Source organism: Electrophorus electricus, chromosome 3 (assembly GCF_013358815.1).
Source record: "Electrophorus electricus isolate fEleEle1 chromosome 3, fEleEle1.pri, whole genome shotgun sequence".
Lineage (NCBI taxonomy): Eukaryota > Metazoa > Chordata > Actinopteri > Gymnotiformes > Gymnotidae > Electrophorus > Electrophorus electricus.
Window position 1 is genome coordinate 2524007 of NC_049537.1, and position 20489 is coordinate 2544495.

A 20489-nucleotide genomic window follows, 5' to 3' on the forward strand; every position below is an offset into this window, starting at 1 on the left:
ATCACTGAGCTAATTAATCAAAAGCACAGACAATCACAGCAGTATCTGCTTACACGAGTTCAGTTTCTGAATAGTGTGAAACCGGGCCGATGTATTTGTACAGGCTAATCAGATCCTGAAGCAGAGCAAGTGAAGCTGTTTGCAGGCAAACATGAGAAATTAGTGGCAGATTAAAGCAAGGGTCTTAAAGCAATTACCATGGGCAAACCAGAACTTTGGTATAAATGATCATTTAATTGCAGACATGAAATCACAACAGCAAAGTATAATAGCTCTCCATTACCAAATACTACAGTTAACATGCTAACCATCTGCAGCCCATACAACCGCACCCTGCAGTTATAATCTAACCGGAAAACTTGTTATATGGAGATTTAGTCTCCAAACACAGCACCAACCCAAAACAGAGTTGAGGGGGGTCGGCTTCACTTGGAAAGGGGATCGATGAACAGTCTTTAAAAGGCATACATGCAAGGCTGCTCTGCTGGTTACATCATCGTGTCACACAGAGAGCTGCTGTGAGCAGACGTCTTCAGCAGAACAGGAAATGGCAGGCCCTCTTGCCGATTCCAGGTGTTCAATTCTTCATCTCTTTCAGCCGGTGTCGTCCTCAGGTTCATCAGGCCTCTCCTGTTCAGAAGAATCAGAGCTGGTCTCTTCTCCGGCATCCGTTACGAATGGGTCTTCTCCCTGCAAGGCACAAAAAAAAGCCATACTTCAGATTCCATCAGCGTCAGGGCTGCAACCCATCGATTACCTGAAAGCCAAGATGCATTATTTACATTTACCTTCATGTACTTCTCATAGCGTACTTTGACGCCATCGTTATTTATTATGGCTTTGGCAGTAAGCACACTCTCCCTCTTTAGCCGCTCTTTGTACATCTTTGGAGGAAACAAAAACAAAACAAAAAAACAAACACACACAGGTCATCCAACAGATCGATTGGCACCGAATGAAGCGTCAGGACACAGCCTCTGCCAGGCTTCCGCAGTGAAGAGGGCCGGCACCACTTTGCTCTTGAGGTGTACGGGGGAGTTGAGATGATGCTGAACGGAGGCAAAAACTGCAGCGATGTGAGTGTCGCAAGCCATGCAATGCACCACCTCCACCTTCCTCATGTAGTCATCCTCAGTCACCCCTGTTCAAACCAGGAAAAAAAAGACTTTAAAAAAAATTTAAGAGAGATATTAGGAAAAAAGGTGACAGGGTTGTGGGAAGAAACTGTCACATCATCCTTACATAACTTATTTGAGTCTGGAAAGAATACATGCAACAGCTCTCATTCACAACCTTTATAGTCCAAAAAGGTAGACAGAGAGACAGGTTGAGAGAAAGTCCAGACAATGCCAGTTCTGAATTTATGCACATTTAGTCCCAAATAAAGAACAAAATGTATATTACATAGTCAGGTATGAGAGTACTTGGACAGCAAAAATGTGTGCTGGTTTAGAATATCAGAACTAGACATAACCAGACATTTTGGCAGTCTGTATGTTTTTTTCCAACACTTGCCGGAAGAATGCTTTCAGTCATGAAGAACAGACATCAAACGCTGAGGCAGCGTTGACAGCAACGACTCTGCAGTCATGTACTAAACATGACCGTTTCACACAACATCTCACCATGTGTCATTATTTTTGGTCACCTAATAAAGGGCTGCAGTTATATGAGTCACCAGATGTAAAACTTTTGAATCAGTCAAATGCAAACTTTTATGCAAATGGTAAGATGAGACTCAAAAAAAAAAAAAAAAGAAAAAAGTTGCACCTTCCATAAGTTTCTGATTTGTTTTCTGGTCCGAGAGGGTGCGTAACTTGCATAAAGCAGACACGGTTTTGCGAAACTTCTGCACCATGCAGTCCTAAACCAAAGGGGACAGAAGAAACAACAACAACAAAAACAAACAAACCACCCTCTAGGGACACTTCATATAAATGTAATAAATTAGACTCCAAAAGATCATCTTACATGTAGAAAGCTAATAACTCTGTCATCAAACTTGGTTTGCCGTCGAATGTAGTCTAGTGTTTCACGGTGATACGTGCTTCCAAAATGTTTCTCGATGTCCTTGTCTTCAAATGTGCGAAATTTACAAAATGCACATGTGAAAGCCATTCTAGAGACAATAAAGTGGTATTGAAATAGGACATTCAGATTACACACACAAAAGTGCCTAAACATTCATTTATGTAAAAACAATCTTTATCTACTGAGACAAAGCCGCTGGCATGAGTGCCACCCAGTGACAGAGGGGTAATTCCATGAGACAGTCTACTTGGTTATAGTTTCTAGCAAAGACGCTCCCTTCTGCGGTGCAAGTTTGTGAATGGGTGTGCCGTGTTGAGACAACAAGTGTTTACCTGTGCTTGTCTCCATATTTCTCACGGTTCTTCTCACGTCTGCGCCTTCGCTTCTCTTTGACTCGAACTTTGCCCTCCACTGAAGGACAGATCAGAGTACAAATAAAATAATGTGTAAACTTCTTTAAATGATTTTAAGGATACACCCCACCCCAAAAAAAGAAGGGGAGGGGCAATTTACAGAACGTCAACACAAACTATACCAATACACTTCACGTCAGTGATTTTTGTTCCTATACAAATCTGAGGGATGAATTGGGGCAACAGTACATACCATCTTCTTTGTCCATGTCCCCATCACTGGGAATATGACCAACCTTTAAAAACACACGCACGCAAGCAAAGTGTATTTATTTTGTCCGGGGAGGGGGTGAGGTCAGACCAATCTAGTGCGATTTTCTGTATAATACATGTAATTTGTTGTTTTGTGACCTCAACCAGAGGTGAATGATGCAAAGTGTGCACACATACAAACACTGCTAGACAGCCTCTAGTCATATGCAACAGTAACTCTGGCCCCTCACCTCCTTCAGTCCTGGACATAAAGGAAATACAAACAAAAGGAACTGTAGTGGAACTGTATTTTACAGCACAATAATAGTAGTGGACAGCAGATCAAAAAAAAAAAAAAAAAAAGCAATTGAACAAATAGGACAATAAAAGTATGCTGAAGTTTATATCAGCCCAACCAGAATACTCGCTCCGTTCAGACACACCTGCTACGGCTGCCGTCGAGGCTGTTTGGGGAGTTGCTATGATGATCCTCTGCTTCTTGACAAACTTGCCCCGAGACCCCGGAGCCTTCATTTTCCGTTTAGTCCCACGAAACGCCGGTACAGCTACATGTGAACGAAGAGTCGGCATGGCAACGGCATCCCTCAGCCTGCACATCTGTGCGCAAAACAGGACAATTAAAAAAAATAAAAATAAAGCCTCTGCTTACTTGGTGTAACATTTGATGAGTAAAACCTTCACACGAAGCTCTGATAAGCAGCCATGCATCATCAGACTGGCTGCACTTCTGTCGTAACTGATGTTCCCTAAAGTTTCTACACTTACACCGCTGCATATTGCTCGGCAGGGCTGGGCTGTGTCTGCCCCCCTCCCTCCATAGTGGCGCTGATCGGAAGCCCCCGCCCCTCTGCTGCGTGAGCCAATGGGAGCAGGTCTTACGCATGAGCTGGCAGGGGAAGCATAAGGGACTGAGAGATCACTGAAGGGCGACCTGGACCTCCCCAAGGACATGGGGCAAGGCACGTGCCAGCAAGACGGCGTTTCGTCTGTCCAGGTAGCTGGGTGTGGGTCTTCATAGCTTCCATCAAACTCACAGTAGTCTCCATCAGCACGATCATGGCTTGTGCCCAGACGATTCAAAGATTCGCAGGCACTGTATCTGGAGGGTGAGACCAGCATGGGGCAGAAGCTCAGCTGATGTCGGTCTTACCGAAACTCATTGGATCTCGCTCACCTGTTCGAGCTTTTTGACTCGAAAGCATCAAAGGGCTTGCAAGATCTCGATGGAAACAATCCAAACTGTTGCTGACTGGAGCACCTCCCTAAAGGATAAAAAGTTCCCTGCAGCTCAAAAAGCAGCCAACATGCAAGAACGCAAGACAGAAACAAAAATAAATAAATAAAGGGAAAGAAACCAAGGATCACTTTGGTGTGTTTATTTTGTACATGAAAGAACAATGACTCCCAGCTACCAAATTCAGCTTGATCAGATCCCCGCATTCCCCATAAACTGCAAGAAAATAAGACATTCCGGTGGAAAAACCTAAAATCCACAGACTTAGCACAAGAGTATGCATGTGCCATAAGATAACATCGCAACCCATCTTTCCTCTAGTTTATGTACTGCTGTTTCAACCCTTGTATGTGTTCCTTAATATTTTACTGAAAACGTTATAGTAGATTTTCTTATTTTGTACTCAAATATAGTTTTTATTCTGAATTCTCTTTTCCATATATTGCCCAAGAAAATTAGTAGGCTTATTTTACACTTATTTAAAAAAAACAACAAAAAAACAGCAAAAAAATAAAAAATCCACCATCATGTTATTTGATTTGTGCATTGTAGCCAAAGGTTTCTGAACCTATTTAAAACAAGTTTTAAAGTAAGTATATACAAACATGTATACCTGCAGTCTCAGATGCTGACAATGACTGATCTCCTTCTGCAAAACCTAAAGATCTAAAGCATATGATTAAACAGGCTGGCTGCATCCTATACGGCTAATTAAATGCTGCACTGCTCTTAGGGCGAGTGAAGAACATACTTTTCAAACAGCGAATAGGACTCCTCTAATGATCTTGGAGTATATTCAGAGAACCTTCCTCTTGAATCTCCAGAAGCCATTTTTCTAAAACCCTGCACAAAGTTATCACAAAAATATCGACTCGTTAGGTCCGCTTCTCCAAAGGTACGCTAGGGTTTAACAAGGCAATGTGGGTTGCTAACGGATGTTTGGGAGATATGATGTTCAGTTAACGCTAACGAAACCCATTCTATCAATAAAGAGAGGCTTTTAACTTGCCAGCAGCTCAGAAACAGCTCGTAAACAAAACAGTACCTGGACGGTTCATTCCAGTCGCGCAGGTCTACATTACAGCCTTTGTGTTGTCCTGTTCGCTTACACCTGATGTCAATCTGGAAAGCGTTGATGACTACCTGGTGACCTGAATCAGGTGTGTGAGTTCAGGACAACACACAGAACTCCCCATCGACCAGAGCAATGGAGGCTTGTTTCGTAAGAGCGACCCAAGATTTAAGGCATATTAAGGAAGATGGATCCTATATAGTGGTTATTAATGTTGCCCCAAAATACGGATGACTGAAAGTACCTTAGTAATTAATGAGCTCCTTAATGTACGTAACACCAATAGTTAAATATCCGTTTCAAGCCTGTGGCGCAGACTGGGTAATAAAATAAGATTAGCTAATCTCTATTTTTTATGGGTTCTAGGTATAGGAAAAAAAATTTGGTCATGTAGTCATGTCGTTTGACCTGATGAGGGCGGTGGAACATCACAATATCGATGCTTCGTTTCACTTTCGCCTTTATGGATTTGTATTCGCCTTTCGGTGAAGCCTTGCGGTTTTGATTTAACACTAATCCGATAAAAATTAAAAACGCAGCATCAGTTTGTTTCGCCCTTATCAAAAGTATTTGAAAGTAAATATAAGCCACCATGTGAAAGTATCATACTGACATTAAAATAAAAATAAATGAAGGGACTGGATTTGACGTAACTCACAGACAGTCCGTCAAATAGAGTCTCGTCTGTCTCAGTTCAGTTTTAAGGAACCTCTCCACAACTCTACCACTGTTTAGCGTACAGAAGATACACTCGGTGCTTTAAGGTACACTAATCGGTTATTTTGTTATTTTATTTATTCTTATTCGGAAAAAGAGCGCTAAAGGTACACGTGCGTTTATACAACTGTTGACGTTTTATGCTGAATGCTTCAATAATTCCTTAATTAATTTATATTTTAAAGCCTGGATACAAAAAATTTACATTAAATCAGTAGTTCTACCTTCAGACACTAAATATGGTTAAACTGGTTAAAATAGCCTGAAAAACTTTCCAGAGTCAGGGCAAGATTTCTTAATGGTCTTAATGTCATTTTGGTGGCTGCTTAAAAAACAGAAGAAAAGCACAAACCTGATACATCTGTTGGTTTGCATAGACGTTGTCTGTATGGCAAGTTTAGCTGTTCTTCCTTCGCTTCGGGGTGTGTGTGTGCGTGTAAAAGGGTCAATAAAGTTAGGCCTAAACAGCAAGGAAAGTATTTTAGTCTGACTTAGACACCAAGTTTAGGTTCTATAACTTGACCGTAAAGGCATTTAGGAGAAAACAGAATGGGATGTCAAAAGAAAGCACAGAAGAGGAGTGCATTCCACTCAGTGTTTAGACGTTTCAGGTTTATATTGCATGACATCTGAAGCAGATCACAGGATTGGAGTAAGGCCTGTGGGCACAGATATTGGTACAAATCAATAACAGCATTGGGCACCATGCACAGTGTGCAAAGTATACATCCAAAGAAAGTACTTAAATATTTTTCCCCAGTTACTATGGTCTTGTCTCAAAGACTTGTCTCTTTCCCTCTGCTTACAGTGGTGTAGTCATGTTCTATTGCCTTGAGATCTGTAGCTAACAGTGATTATGAAAGCAATGTTCCATAGTACATCTGAATCACATTTTGGATTGCCTCCATAAGGCCCTAGCACTGAAATTAGTGGTACTTTAAAGAGCTTTTTTAATATATGATAGGATTCAGATTACTCTATCACCAAGATCAAAGATTCCAAAGATGATTCGGAATCTTGGTCCTGACGCATCTCCTGGGGATAATGAAGACATGTCCTAATTAGAATGAGGCAACTATTGCGGTGGAAGTTCTAAACCTCCCTGTCCAAAATCTCAAACACACAGATCCCCTTTTCCCCCAAACAACTCCGCATGGTGCATTTTCAAATCTGAATTCAATAGCAGTTTCTAAACTAACAACTGCTGAGTCAGTATAAGTATTTAAATTGATATTATTGTGCAGCGGATTTGGGTATGTTTACATGCTATATGTCTTTGATTAGTCTAGGGATACATACTTCATTCTGATTGGTTCATGCCATTTTTCACATTTGCATTGTAGCCTTTTATTCAACATGCTGCACTATTCCAGTCAAAGGAATTTCCATCTTCACATAAGCAGTACACAAGCTAAAGGTTTATGGTGTATAGCACTCATGTCAAAAATGAATCACCACATGATGTCATGATGTTCATGATGTCCAGTATATTGCTAGTTGGTTGTTACAATCAACGTGTGATTATTTTTGATATAACAATGGTTACATTACATTCCTACTGAGAATTACATTAAGTTAAATCACAATATCATTTTTTATGTCTTACTTTGTTATCCTCTTCTGCACATGAAATGAATAAATAACAAAAAAAAAAAAAAAAAAAGCAGCCATCCATCATTTCAAAGTCCTGGTCTCACCCTTACCTTTCGGATTACAGGAATTTTTATTTTATATGTGAAAGAACTAGGGCTTTAAAAACAGAAAGGCTTGGGTTATGTACTACTGTTATCTTTTGTGTGGCTTCCAGAAGATCCAATTTGCCAAAACACTGCCTGTCTAAAGTTTGAGGTTACCTTGCTTTCTTCCACCAAGATTACATCTGGAGTATTATGGGATTTTATCACTTTTAAAGTAAGTGAAATGTGTTTCTATCTTAAATGAGGATTTACTGTTCAGGAACTGTTTGACAAAGTGAATAGCAGAACTTACAAAATGCAGAAAAAGAAAAAGGCACAGTTACAGACAATTAGAGAATGAGAAACGCAGATCCAGTGGCAGCAGTGGCAGAGGTGCACCTAGCATGCTGAACTTAGCCGATACAAAGTGGGGAGTAATAGGCCATTACGCATAATTCTTCTAACTTAAAACCTGAATTTTGTTTAGTGCAACTTTCTCAAAAGCCAATTGCCTGGGTATTCCTCAGATGCCTGGTAAATCAAAACTGTACATATGAAAATCAACAAGTTTATAAAATACAAGCTTTTGCCTTCCTCTGAGAGGAACCAACACAATGTTTATCGATTACAAAAATCAAACGTTTTTAGCAGATGTTCAATATTTCATATTTACCAACTGGCTAACATATCATGGCAATAGAAGAATAAATATCAGTACATACTGGAGCATAATGAGCAGCAAGGACTATGCATTGGGTGCTTATTAAATTGAAATGGTTCCTTAAAATGTAACACAAATCAAGTAACAATCCAAATATGAAAACCATTTCCCTGGGTTCTTCCAAACAATGAATAAATAGAATCAGTTACTGCACCTCAATGCAGATGATACTGGGTACACACCAGCTATAAGAAGTTAAAATACAAAACACAAAAACAAAAAACTACAAATGGAAAGATTAGCAAAACTGAACTGTGAAGTGCTACTGAGATATGAGAAAACATAAGTGTTTGCACCGTATCAGAAAGTACCTCTCTACTGCAATATGGGTTTAAAAAAAAAAAGGTTAAATAAGAACAAAATCGATTGTGAACGACAATATTGGCAACAGTGCTTCCAAACTTAAGATCAATTCCCCTGACATCCCTCGCATCTTTATCATATTTTCTTTAAAGAATCATTTCAAGTCAGATCAATGGGCATAATAAAGCATTCTTACTGGCCTTCTTGCCTTTTTTTGAAAAAAACGTGCTCTCCCAGAGGCAGCAGAATCAAGTAAATATGCTTGTGTAATTCGACAGGATTAAAGCATACTTCCACTCAGGTTCAACAAGTCCTAAACCAATACATTCTCCCCAGCTGAAAAGCTCCTGCTAACAACCAGACCTACAGTGTGGAAAGTAGTCGGTCCTTTGCAGGATCCCAGTTCACATGTATAACAAGGACATTGGCCAAAAGGAGTACTAGCACAGAGGGAGTTGGCGGTCTAAGGAAATCTCTCATATTCCATTAGCAAAAGTAACACTGGTTTCCTGATTTATGATCTCTTTGACCTCTATGGGCAGGGAATCAAAGAGGTGGTCCTCCACGAGGAGACAGTTCCGACGCAGGAGCCGACACTGACCAAGCTGGGGTGGAAGCCGATCCAGACAGTTGCCCTTCAGCTCCAGGTGTGTCAGCTGCACCAGATGGCCTATTTTCTCTGGCAGAACAGAAATACAGTTGTGCCCCAGGCAGAGGGTACGCAACTTTGTGCATTTGAAGAGCTGTTTGGGAACCACCTCCACCTTGTTTCCTGTGATGGCAAAGTGCTGGAGGTTCTGCAGGAATCCTATCTCTAGTGGAATCAACACAATGGAGTTGTGACTTAGGTCCAAATATCTAAGCTTAAGCAGACTGAACAAAGGGACCGGCAAAGATTCTAGCTTGTTGTGCGACAGATAGAGCGACTCAAGGTTCTTTACATGACTTATGGATAGTGGAATGGTGATTATTTTATTGTGCCATAGTTTGAGGCAGGTAAGCCTTTTGAGGTGTTGAAAGCTGATGACCTCCTCAATAGTGCGAATATTATTTGATTTCAGGTCCAATTCCTGCAGATTGCTCAAGCTAAAAATGGCATGTGGTATCCTCTCCAGCTCACAATTATGCAACTCCAGATCAGCAAGGTTCATCATCTTTTTCAAACTATTCAGTACCAGGAGCTTAGTACCATCATTGTGTACCACAAGCTTAAGCAGGTGTGGAGCCAAGTCTGTTATATTTGTCGGGATCTTGGTAAGGTTGCTTTTCAAATGTAAAACTTTCAGATGCCTCAGGTCCCTGAGGGACTCCAAACCGATCATTTTGTTATTTTCTGAGTTCAGATTTCCCACCAAGTAAAGCTCTCTCAAATTCTTCAGTAAGTAAACCCAAGTGGGAATCTCTGCGACATCTGTAAACTTGACATGAAGGCACCGTAAGTGATCTCGGAGGAAACTGAACGCTGTCTGCTCGACCTTGGCTGGGCAGTGGTACAAGTGCAACTCTTGGAGATTGATCATTTGTGAGACCTTTGCAGTTATTCTTGCTTCAGGGATCAGCTCGAGCTTCAATATCTCCAAGTCAGTGAGCTCAAACACTGCATCAGGAACACCTGACAACATGAACAGGTGAAGCTCCATCTTGTCCTGGGAATTCCGAGTCACGTGCTGCCGTAGCTTCTCAAACGTCCACTCATGGTTCAGGCTTATCTCACGCAGCCTGTTCTCACTGACCTCAGAGAGAAAGACACCAAAGCGTTTAGAGTACAACTGGTCGTACTGATCTACCATATGCAAGAGGAAAGCAAAATCATTCTTTACATCTGGAATGTCGCTGAAGCTGCTCTCCTCTCTCACCTTCTCAAACGAGTACTCCTTCAAAGGTCGTCTAAATAGCCAGAAAAGCGTGTGAATGCAAACCAAGCCATAGACACAAATGAGGGCAATGTAGCTAATGAGAAGCTTTTTTAACATAAATGCCATGTTGTGAGTGCATTTGAATTTCGTATAGCCAGTCAAATGCTTAATATCTGGCTGTTGCACACAATCATGGTCAAAATTAATGGAGGCCACAAATGTTGAGGTGTAACACAGGATCAAAATGAACTTAAACGTCTTTATTATAGTTTGAGCAACATAGAGCTTGTAGATTAGATCACTGTCTTCGACATGTGCGCGAAATTTCCTAACTTTCTCAAAAAGGGCCTTGGCCTGCTCACCGTCTTTCTTATCCAGTATTGTCATGCTTGGCACTTCGATAACAGGCTTCTCTGTGGAGAACCTAACACTGGATTTCGCAAGCATCGGCGTGGACTGGTTTGGACTCCCCTCTTCGCTGCTGGTGGAAACATGCTTTGGTAACGAGGGAGCTCCTGTCATTCTTTGCTTGTTCTCTTCGGAGTCTTCGCATGCGGTCTCGGACAGTGCTTTAGTGGTCCAAGGGGACTCAAAACACTTCCCCAAAATAGACACGAAATGCTCAATTTTTGAACTTGTTTTTGGATACTTGAACCAGAAGTTGCTACTGACCATGAGCACAATTGTGTGAATGAGGGCAAGGTAAGGGAAGTACTTTGAATACCAGGGGAGGGCAACATGGTAGCACATCTGGTTGACAAAGACATACTGCTGAAAGTCCAGGTTTGTTTTCACACCTGTTGGCTGAGGCTGTCTAGGGCGTGCTGGTTCAGAATATTGTACAATTCTGTCAGGCTGGTCTTTGTTCATCAAAGGTGGAGGTGATGTTTCCGGTGGATTCTGTATTGTGATGGGCTCCTCCCACGAATCCAGAACAGGCAAGCAAACCACCTGGTCTTTGGTTAATTGCATCGTCCCTGCAAATATTGCCACCATGAGCATGACAATGCCTAAATAATCCATGAACACATCCCACCATGGTTTCAGTATTCGATAGGTTGGCTGGATGTCGTTCAGAGAGGCAACTTCTGTGAGGGTAAACATTCCTACAGGAGACAATAAAAACCAAATGATTAGCATTAGAGGTTGTGTCCCAATAATAATTAACTTTCTGTGCATTCACACTTGAGCCAAGTACAGGTTTGTGGCTCATTTTCTGTGTTCAATTAAGCTTACATTTCAAAAAGTCTAAGAAACATCTGAAAATAGGTTTCTTTTGGCCATTTATGAACCATACACTGCCATTCAATGTATTCTATTCGTGACAGATAATTTCTTTTGGCACTGCTACATTTTTGTTTTCAAAGTCAAACTCCACTCTCTCCATCTTCTAAGTGCAAATCATGCCCACCAAACCAGCAAGCCTTTGGCCATAATGTACAAGCCCACCCCAGACCTCTGGAGGGGATAACTGCTAACGGAGAGCCCCACTACAAAAAGAGGACCTGCTCAAGCCTGGAGCTCTATTTTTGTGGCCATTTAAGCTCATCTATTATTAGTTAAGCTCAGTGGCATAGGTTTCATTTCAACTAAGTGGCAGACACTGCTCACACCACCCAACCTAACACATTATATGAGTAGTGTGAGCAGGATTTATTTGGGGGGGAGGGGGGTGGACATGACCTATATATCTTTTTTTTTTATTGAAACATTAGAATCATTAAATTACACATACATCTTGTTGTAAAGGACAACAAATGGTTAAAGTGACAGTTAGAAATGGAGGCTGTAGGCTAGCTAATCAAGGTCAAGTTTTAGTTTCACCGAAGGAGCCCTCAATCTTACAAAAATCTACCACTACAAAGGGAGTAAGCACACTACATTAGAGTTGACAGTCTGACATGTGATGGAGGCAGGCTGAACATGTTGTGACAACACTCCTGTAGTGATGGACTTGGGCCAAAAATAATGTGCTTTTTTTCTCTCTGCGATGTCAAAACACAAGACTCGGTGTCTCAGCTTTCATACCTTTAGGTGGTCAAAACTTGAAGAATCCAGTGTCAAATACCAAAGTATGAACAATAAAACTACCTTCTTACATTAGTAAAAATGCCATTTAAAAATGTATATGGATCGGTTGGTCATTAAATGCATTTGTTAGAGGGATAAATGTCATTTTTGACTTTTCTTAGAATTAGGTTTAGTAGGATGGTCCATTTTTGGATGGCCAAATGCTTAATCCTTATTTCTCAAGGGGCGTTTCCAGCAGAGGTTTCAGTTTGCTGTAACCTTTGTGTAATGACACAAATGTTAATCAGCTGAACTAATTATAATTAATGGGAGCAGATTTGGTTTCAAGGACCAGGGTTAAGTATCAGAGGCATAAAAGCTATGTTTCTTAATCCTGGTCAGGGAGTGCTCCTGCCCTACACATCTGACTCATTTCACCAGCTAATTAACCCGCCATTTGTGATGTTAAAACGTGTTTTCGCTAAGAGAGACCTTTAAGATATGCAGGTCTAGGGGGTGGCAGGACCAGAAACGAGAAACCATTCAAATAATCATCATTCTTTAGACCACTGTATATAGAAATTATTTCCTGTACATCAAGTCAGACAACAAACAGCATTAAAGAACCTGCGTTTCAGCTGATGCCGGCTAGAAAAGTGAATGTACGGCTAATGAAGGACAAACTGTGTGTATTAGACTTCTGTTGGCTGAGGTCTTTTGGAGCATGCTTCATAGACTACAGGAACATTCCTTCCTTTTACTGCAGGGACCACTTAAGCCACGACTTGGGTTGTTGCTTTTCCTTTCTCCAGAAAATCTTAATCCAGCCTTATCCCTACTTTGAACAGACTGTGAAGTTGATTTTGAGGTTAGCATATCAAGTGTACCGTGTAACATTTGGCTATGTCTAAGGTAATAGTTGCAGGAAGGTTGTTGTTGGACTGATGTTTTTAAATGGGAATGCCTTTGAATTGTGTTACTTGGTAGTCCTCAAATAATCCTCAAAAACCAATTAAAAATCTGCAAAATGTACCAAAAGCATAAATCCATGAAATAACAGATCAGCCAAGCTCACATAAGCTCACTGGTATTATCCAGTGGAAACCATTACAGAAGTGTAATGAGGAAGGGGTTAAACCAGCAGTTTTCCTCTAGCGTTTCATTAACTAATGTGTAATTAAATGCAATTATGCTCGTTACAACATAAATGGCATGTATGGTCAACTCAACATAAACAACGACAAACAATCACCGTCTGTGTATCCTCATCCTCCTCCCTGGGATTTCTTTGTTTTTTTGCTATGTTCTGTAGCCGGAGGAAGGCAACAAGGAAATGACAAAGGGAAGAATGCAAATTCTCTCCTGGAGGACAAGCTAAGGGTCAAAAATCGACCTGAGGGGCCTATAGCTCACCTGGTGGAACAGGCAGATCAATGTGCCAGCAAGACCAAGGTCATGGAATTGCTTCCTAGGGTTTCACACATACTTTTACACATACTGAATTCAGATCATGGGAGAAATGGCCCAGTGGGGAAACAAACAAACAGTCTGTGTCTTTAAGCTTAAAACCTTTGCACAACTTATCATCTCTCTGATGGCAGGCTTCTATTAAAATGCAGGTCTTTGAAGTTCATGCAACTAATAAGAAAATAACAGATGTCCATCCAAATCTTGAGGGAAACACATAGCACAACTTCTAACTAGTGCTGGGTGATAAAATTATCTCAAAACAGGATCGCGATAAAATTTGTCCATAACGATGATAAACATTATAATTTTTTCTCAATAAAGATAGATGTAACAGCGTATCTCTCAGCAGAAATAAATGCCACAACAGCCTGCCAGTCAGATCTGGCTTGCACATCAAAATACACCATTTCCTACCACAAAGCATTGTTTGAGCTTCCAGCCCTTAAGAAAGCTCTGATAACCAGGAAAAATTAGTGGAACACACAGTGGCATGAAAGCGAAAGTGAAAATTACTTTGCGATACCCTCCAAAGCTTTGGAAATTGTTGAAGAAAAAAAAAAAAAAAGTTACATCAGCTAAATGAAAGTGGTTTTTAAATCTCAAAAATGATGAAGCACATATTAAGACGTCTGCAAAATATCTTGTTGGTCTGTGCAAACCAGGACGGGAAACACAGCAAATCTTCCACAACGTCTACACCCATAGTGTGAAAATGTGGCCCATGTTAGTCCATCCACATTTTAGAAGTGCTATTGGGGATGTCCTGAAACAACAATAAATTGTGTCATCTTTTGCAGCAATTACATCATACGAGAAGCAATTAAAAAGGAGCAAGGATATAACAAGCACAGTTTCAGTGATATAACAAACACAGATGAAGCATTCTAAAATTATATATTGTGATAAATATTGATATTGATCAATATGGGAAAAAATATCGTGATCATATTTTTGCAATATTGTTCAGCCCTACTACTAGACTGTACATCATGTTAATTGATGCCATGAGAAGAGCGATACACGTCCTGGGAATGCAACTTTTGAAACCCATCAGATTTTCCCACGAGCATTCCCACTGATTTTCCCCATTGTCTACACATCATCATCGGCACATCACTCCCATATACAGCTACAGGAAGATGTGGAGGTCTGAACGTGACCAAGCAGAAAAGTCTCTTGCAACAATGAATGGATACTCAGAAATGGTTTCAACGCTGTGCCAAGCACTGCTGCTACATTATGGACAAAGAAATTTAATCTAATATATTAACGAGCATTGATGCACAGAAGGGAACAGGAGAGAGAGCATACCAAGTACCTTAGCAACTCACACAGGTTTGAGGGAAAATGGTGCACTTTGTGCACTTTACCATCCCACCCAGTGACTGTGGCCTTTTAGGTCAATAGTCCTAGTCATGTGGAGTGGTAGTAAAAGTGTCCTGTGCATAACTACAATCATTGTAGCCACAATGATGCCCACTCATCCTAACCATATCTTATTATCCTGCAGGCATAAGGATGAATTGATAACACACTGTAATAAAATGCCGTAATGACACTAAGGAGAATTTAAAATAATTACCTGAGAATAATTTGAGTGTATTTATATTCAAATGTGCAGTATTTATCAATTATATCATCTGAATCTAAGATAAATCACAGACTCATTTAAGCAAGGGCTACATATTCAAAACACAGGATAGCTCAGCCCCCCAACATCACTGAACCTAATTGTGTTCCATGTTCCTAGTATGTTATAGTAAGGAATTACATAGTGATTCCTTGTATATGTGGTTTATGCACCCAGACTAGTCATTTAAGAACTGATGTCAAGCTTACCAGCTCAGACAGTTTCAAAAGTAAATGCTGGAGCACACAGAGAATGGCTTAAAACAAAAACACCATTCATTTAAAAGAGCTGCACCTTTAGAAAAGGCACCCCCACCAAAACCCTACCAGTGTAGCACCCAATTTGAGCAGTGAAAACACAGTCCCACTGAGCATCTAAGACAAAGACTGTGGACTTTATATGCTGTTTCATGCTTACACTTTTTAATCCGATTTAGCCTCGTCAAAGACTCCTTGATGCTCTTAACTAAGTGACCAGGTTTGCTCTTAAAATGTTTAAATTTTTGAGCACTTCAGATAGCTTGCCTGCAAGATGTCCACATTTCTGTACACCTAAAGATGTTTACATTTGTCAGCATAGTTATAGAGATCCCTCTGAAACTGCACTTCTGACAGTTTTCGTTCCCGCAATGACGCTAGGCTACCCGCAGCCTGCCAGCTACAACAGGGCTCACCAAAAACACTTCCATACCATCTCTTCACTGCCTATTACACAACCACTCAAATGTTTAGACACATGTACACCTTTAAACCATTTCTTTCTACATTTTAGAAAAACAATGAAATGGCACAGGATTATGCCGTTTTAAACAAATATTGACCATTTTAGATTAATCAATCAATGTAGCCTCCCTTTGATGACATCTCCAAAGCCAAGTGAAGCTCCTCCTACATATGCTGGGAGAAGAGGGGCTAAAGTTCTAAAGGAAAACTCCTTGTTAAGAGACAATTTAATATTCATTAAAATTGTTTATATACATATACATTTTATATATGTTTTGGAAATCAATTCATATATATATAGGCTATTAACGTTCATCATTTATATTTTTCTTAAAACCAATTTTAGATTAAAATGCCTTTAAGACTATAATAAACATACATTGAGTCAGGTTCATCCAAACTTTCACCAATACTGAGGGGCGGACTGGGTCTCAGCACCGGCCCGGGCATCCTTCAACGAGGGAAGTGACAAGGTGGACTTACTCGGCCTGTTATTCATTGTTATTTTCTTAAAATTTGCTATGGTTACATTCCTTGCTTTGATATGAATGCTATCTAAACTGTTGCCAAACTTAATCTGTACATTGTTGTTTAGACCCAAGTTAAAATTAGATGACATGCTTAGAAATAAATTTTAATGAAAAATAAAGATTTAAAAAACATGGCTTACATGTTATTCAAGTACATGTCAAATGTCAATGTCCAAGTGCCAGTACCCTAGTAGGCTAGTAGTTTACGCAGTTCGCTGCTCTTAGCAGCCATATCATCCACAATACTCTTAGTGTCAAGTTTGGTTTGGATACTTTTGTCCACCGACATCAACATAAACGCCTCAAGATGTTCTTCCGTCATTGTGCTTCTCAGGCGTCTTTTGATTCTCTTCAACGCAGAAAACGAGCTTTCACACTCCACTTGAGAGAAAGGCAGCGTTAGCAGTATATTGTACAAAAGCCCAGTGCTCTGGTAAGCATCAGTTAAGGGCTTCAACCGGAGTAGCACCTTGTAGCAGCCGAGAGGACAGTCTTTACAAGACTTGCAAGTTGCCACAGTTGTCTAATCTTCTTCACGGTCACCATCATCCTTCACAGTATAAGCATCTGCTACTGATAGTTTAAGTGTTGACCACTGCTGTCCAAAGCATCTGCAGTTCTGTTTGTAGTTGTTCAGCAGTAATGCCATCATCAAATCTGACAAAGTATCTATGCAGCTCTTCAATAGCTCCGAAAACAACTTCAAAGTTCCTCAGGTGAAGAAGTGACAGAACGGCATAGAACGCATCAACATCTGCGTTCTACACCGATCTGGTTCATATTTGGCAACAGACGTTAAATGGCTGAAATGAATGACAATGACACGAAGTCAAATGAGGATGAGGTCAAATTTTTCGCTGCAACATTGTGTACTGACAACTAAACCAACTTGACATAATACGGTATATTATATAGGACTATATAAATAGCAGTACCAGACAGATAATGTTTAGTGATTTAGAAAATTTATTTTAATGTCAAACAGTAACCAGTACATAACATTTTTCCTGAAATGGCCAGCCCATGACCAGACCAGAGTCCACGGCCCGCCGGGCATTGCCCAAATGCCTCAATGGCCAGTCTGCGCCTGTTGATACTGTATGTAACTAAACCGGCCTGCTTCCTTAATGCTAAAGGCATGCACTGTGATGCATCAGAACTTCAGCTACCAACATTTCTAAGAGGAAAAAAAAAGTCAGCTTACTAAATTAAAAATAAGTAAACATTTTTTTAAAATAGTTGAAATATGCCTACAGTGAAGTGTAGTACGCTTGACAGTCCAATCACTTTGGCAGCCTTGTGCAATGTTTTAAACTGGGACATGGTATTGGGTACCCTAATGTTGTAACCGCACTTGAGTAATGTAGCACCGCTGGCAAAAGTTGCTACTCTCACGGTCGACCTTGGTTAACCCCACCCTGTTTTTAATATCTATCTTGTAATCAGGTCATAGGCGTCACCGGCACTCTGATTTGCTGGGTCTCACATAGTGATTTGAAAGGACATGCATATTAACCAATCACAAGACTTCACATACATACATACGTACAAGCCGATTAAGTGTGTGTTGGGCCCACCATAAGAGTCCCTGTGGCAAGCCGAAATACTCAAGAGGAGAAATCTCATTTGTTAGGAGAAGTCTACAGTCTCAGCCCTTGGTCAGTGAGACGGGTAGGCTACACGTTAACATGCAGACAGCCTCTCACTGCGGTTATTCAAACTTCTAGAAAACCATGGAAATAATAAACACTCAAAAACAAGTACAATCGGAATACACGCAGCACATTACTACAATGGCGACTACAAGGCTTTTATCTAAAGTAAACTGTTATACTAATAATAAGTGCAAGATGTGTTTAAATCGATGTGTGATTGAAAAACACTTTTACAAAAAAAAAACCCCTTTTTTTACTGACTGTTTACCCAAAACACCACAACAGGAGCTAATAAAGTTGGTCTAAATGATGAAACATTATTATCATTGCTATAACACTTCACACTTTCCTGTCCGTACAGGCTATTTTAGCATCCAACTCTACCTAACTGGAAACTTAAGTGGAGATGCATGATAAAACTTTAGAAACCAAGGTGTTTGTAATTTGAGCGGACCCACAAATCCTACTAACCCTACTCCTCAGAACCGGCTGCCATTCACTGAATGAAAGCTATGGAGATTTCACCATCGAGTCTTTCGACCAGCCATGCTTCCATCAAAACAGTCCAGTCCCGAAGCCATTTTGAACCCCATCCAGGTGTTATATATAAGAAATTCGCATATGCGTGTGACCATGTCCTGGCACTGAGCTCACAGATGACAGTTTCGGCTGCGTTACTCAAACACGGCAAGAGTAGCGGTGCATAAGGACATTTTTACTGCGATATAAAACAGGATACTTACTGCATCATAAACATACCATCTGATATATTATCTCACTTCCTGAGCCAAAGAGGTTATCCACGACGAGTGTTACCAAAGCTACCCAGGCGCTCTGTGCAGCGGTTAGAATAACCTAACCGTGCAGCAGCACCTTAATACGTGGGAAGGGGTCGTCGCTTCAGTGCACGGTGGGCTGCAAGCATCACGCCACGTAACTCGGTACTGGGTTAACGGTCAAACTTGCAGGCTGCAGTTAGGCAATACGGACGCAAGTTAACGTGATACGATACTGACCTCAAATACCTTCTCAGACACCCAGGCGCGTACTGACTTTAAGAATAAGCCGGATTTCATATCAGCGCAATCATTAGCCCTGCGTTACAACAACTCTTTGGAGTCTTCATCGCTAGGAAATGACTGGAAGACGAAGGCTGTTTTTTTTTTTTTTTTCGGAGTAAATGACAACAGACCCATGGAGGATGGATGCACCACGTCCGTTCCCCTGTCGTGTTCACGGCAGCACTAACCAGTCTGCACCAGTTTCGGAAGCGAGTCTCCTTCATCCAGCCCCTTTCTAAATGCAGCTCGGAGTCATTCGAGATACGCACCTTAATCCAGAGCGCTCATTTTAAAAGGATCGATTCTTCCAGTTCTCTAGGCAGTAAAGGCTGAGAAAGTGCAGCAGCCTGTGATAAGTATAAATTTATTGTCGCAATCAGGAAGTCTGTTATGGGCGGTCCTTAGGCTTACCCATGCCGACGAGAACCGGCGTCGCGTGTTCAGCGCAGCTAAGTTTAAAAGCATTACTTGCAAAACACATTGTTCGTGTGGAGATATGGCGATATACGAGGTGTTGGGAGATATCGGTGGCGAAGCTGAGCCGGTAATTGTAGTTAGTTATTTATCCGTTTATAATAGGACGCTAAAGACTAGGCTTAGGCTACCTGGCTGTGGAATAGTACGAAGACTTACCTTTAGTGAGGAGACAAACACAAAGTTTCCTTTCGTCTCGGTCTTGTTCGTACGAAATATCCTTTCTTTAGGCAACACTCGGGTCAGTCCGTGGGCTTCAAATAGATTAAGGCAACGTTGTCCTACCCGTCTTAATACTCAGTCAGGTCAAACTCCAATTTACAAGACGTAAAGGAAGAACTGCATCGGTACTAGAGTGAGAGCCGCACCACTCGGTTAGGACCCGGTACCGTTTAAAGCCGCTCCGCTCTGAGGAGGTTCTGAGTGACTCTGGGAGGAATAAATAGATAACTATGCAAAAGGCCCGGCGACTTGCTGTCCTTTGGCTTGAGCAGAGCACAGACCGATGAGGTGAATCTCACATTCCACCTCTGAAGGGGGGATTCTTGGCACGCAAGTCTTCACCTATTTAGTCAGAACAGGCAGGTTTGAGCCAGTTCTAGCCAGACAAAATGAAGATGGTGTAGCTGTAGAGTCAGCCACCAGGAAAACAAAACAACTCCTCCAGGGCAATGCAGAGGATGTTTGTGGTATGCTACTTT

At 41.0% G+C, this 20489-nt stretch overlaps 2 protein-coding genes across 12 annotated transcripts; both read right to left on the bottom strand.

Annotated features, from left to right (window-relative positions):
- Positions 1 to 222: 222 nt before the first annotated feature.
- On the bottom strand, positions 223 to 5312 carry znf326 (zinc finger protein 326). Of its 9 annotated transcripts, XM_027021502.2 has the most exons (13): positions 4937 to 5312; positions 4643 to 4734; positions 4505 to 4557; positions 3537 to 3919; positions 3080 to 3254; positions 2888 to 2898; positions 2638 to 2680; positions 2364 to 2442; positions 1972 to 2119; positions 1771 to 1864; positions 1011 to 1141; positions 789 to 884; positions 223 to 690 (listed from the first exon to the last, which is right to left on the bottom strand). In XM_027021502.2, the coding sequence occupies exons 4-13, from the start codon at positions 3774 to 3776 to the stop codon at positions 595 to 597; spliced, it is 1113 nt and encodes a 370-aa protein (XP_026877303.2). In that variant the 5' UTR covers positions 3777 to 3919; positions 4505 to 4557; positions 4643 to 4734; positions 4937 to 5312; the 3' UTR covers positions 223 to 594. The 9 variants fall into 9 exon arrangements, with proteins under 9 accessions (XP_026877303.2, XP_026877302.2, XP_035380124.1 ...); XM_027021501.2 differs by lacking the exon at positions 4505 to 4557; XM_035524231.1 differs by lacking the exon at positions 4505 to 4557 and having other exon boundaries at positions 3537 to 4107.
- Positions 5313 to 7147: 1835 nt separating this feature from the next.
- Positions 7148 to 20303, bottom strand: LOC113584531 (volume-regulated anion channel subunit LRRC8D-like). 3 transcript variants are annotated; one of them, XM_027021498.2, is made up of 2 exons: positions 19948 to 20303; positions 7148 to 11342 (listed from the first exon to the last, which is right to left on the bottom strand). In XM_027021498.2, exon 2 carries the CDS (start codon positions 11338 to 11340, stop codon positions 8857 to 8859), a length of 2484 nt encoding a protein of 827 aa, XP_026877299.2. In that variant the 5' UTR covers positions 11341 to 11342; positions 19948 to 20303; the 3' UTR covers positions 7148 to 8856. The 3 variants fall into 3 exon arrangements, with proteins under 3 accessions (XP_026877299.2, XP_026877297.2, XP_026877298.2); XM_027021496.2 differs by lacking the exon at positions 19948 to 20303 and adding an exon at positions 19584 to 19682; XM_027021497.2 differs by lacking the exon at positions 19948 to 20303 and adding an exon at positions 19270 to 19682.
- Positions 20304 to 20489: the final 186 nt, after the last annotated feature.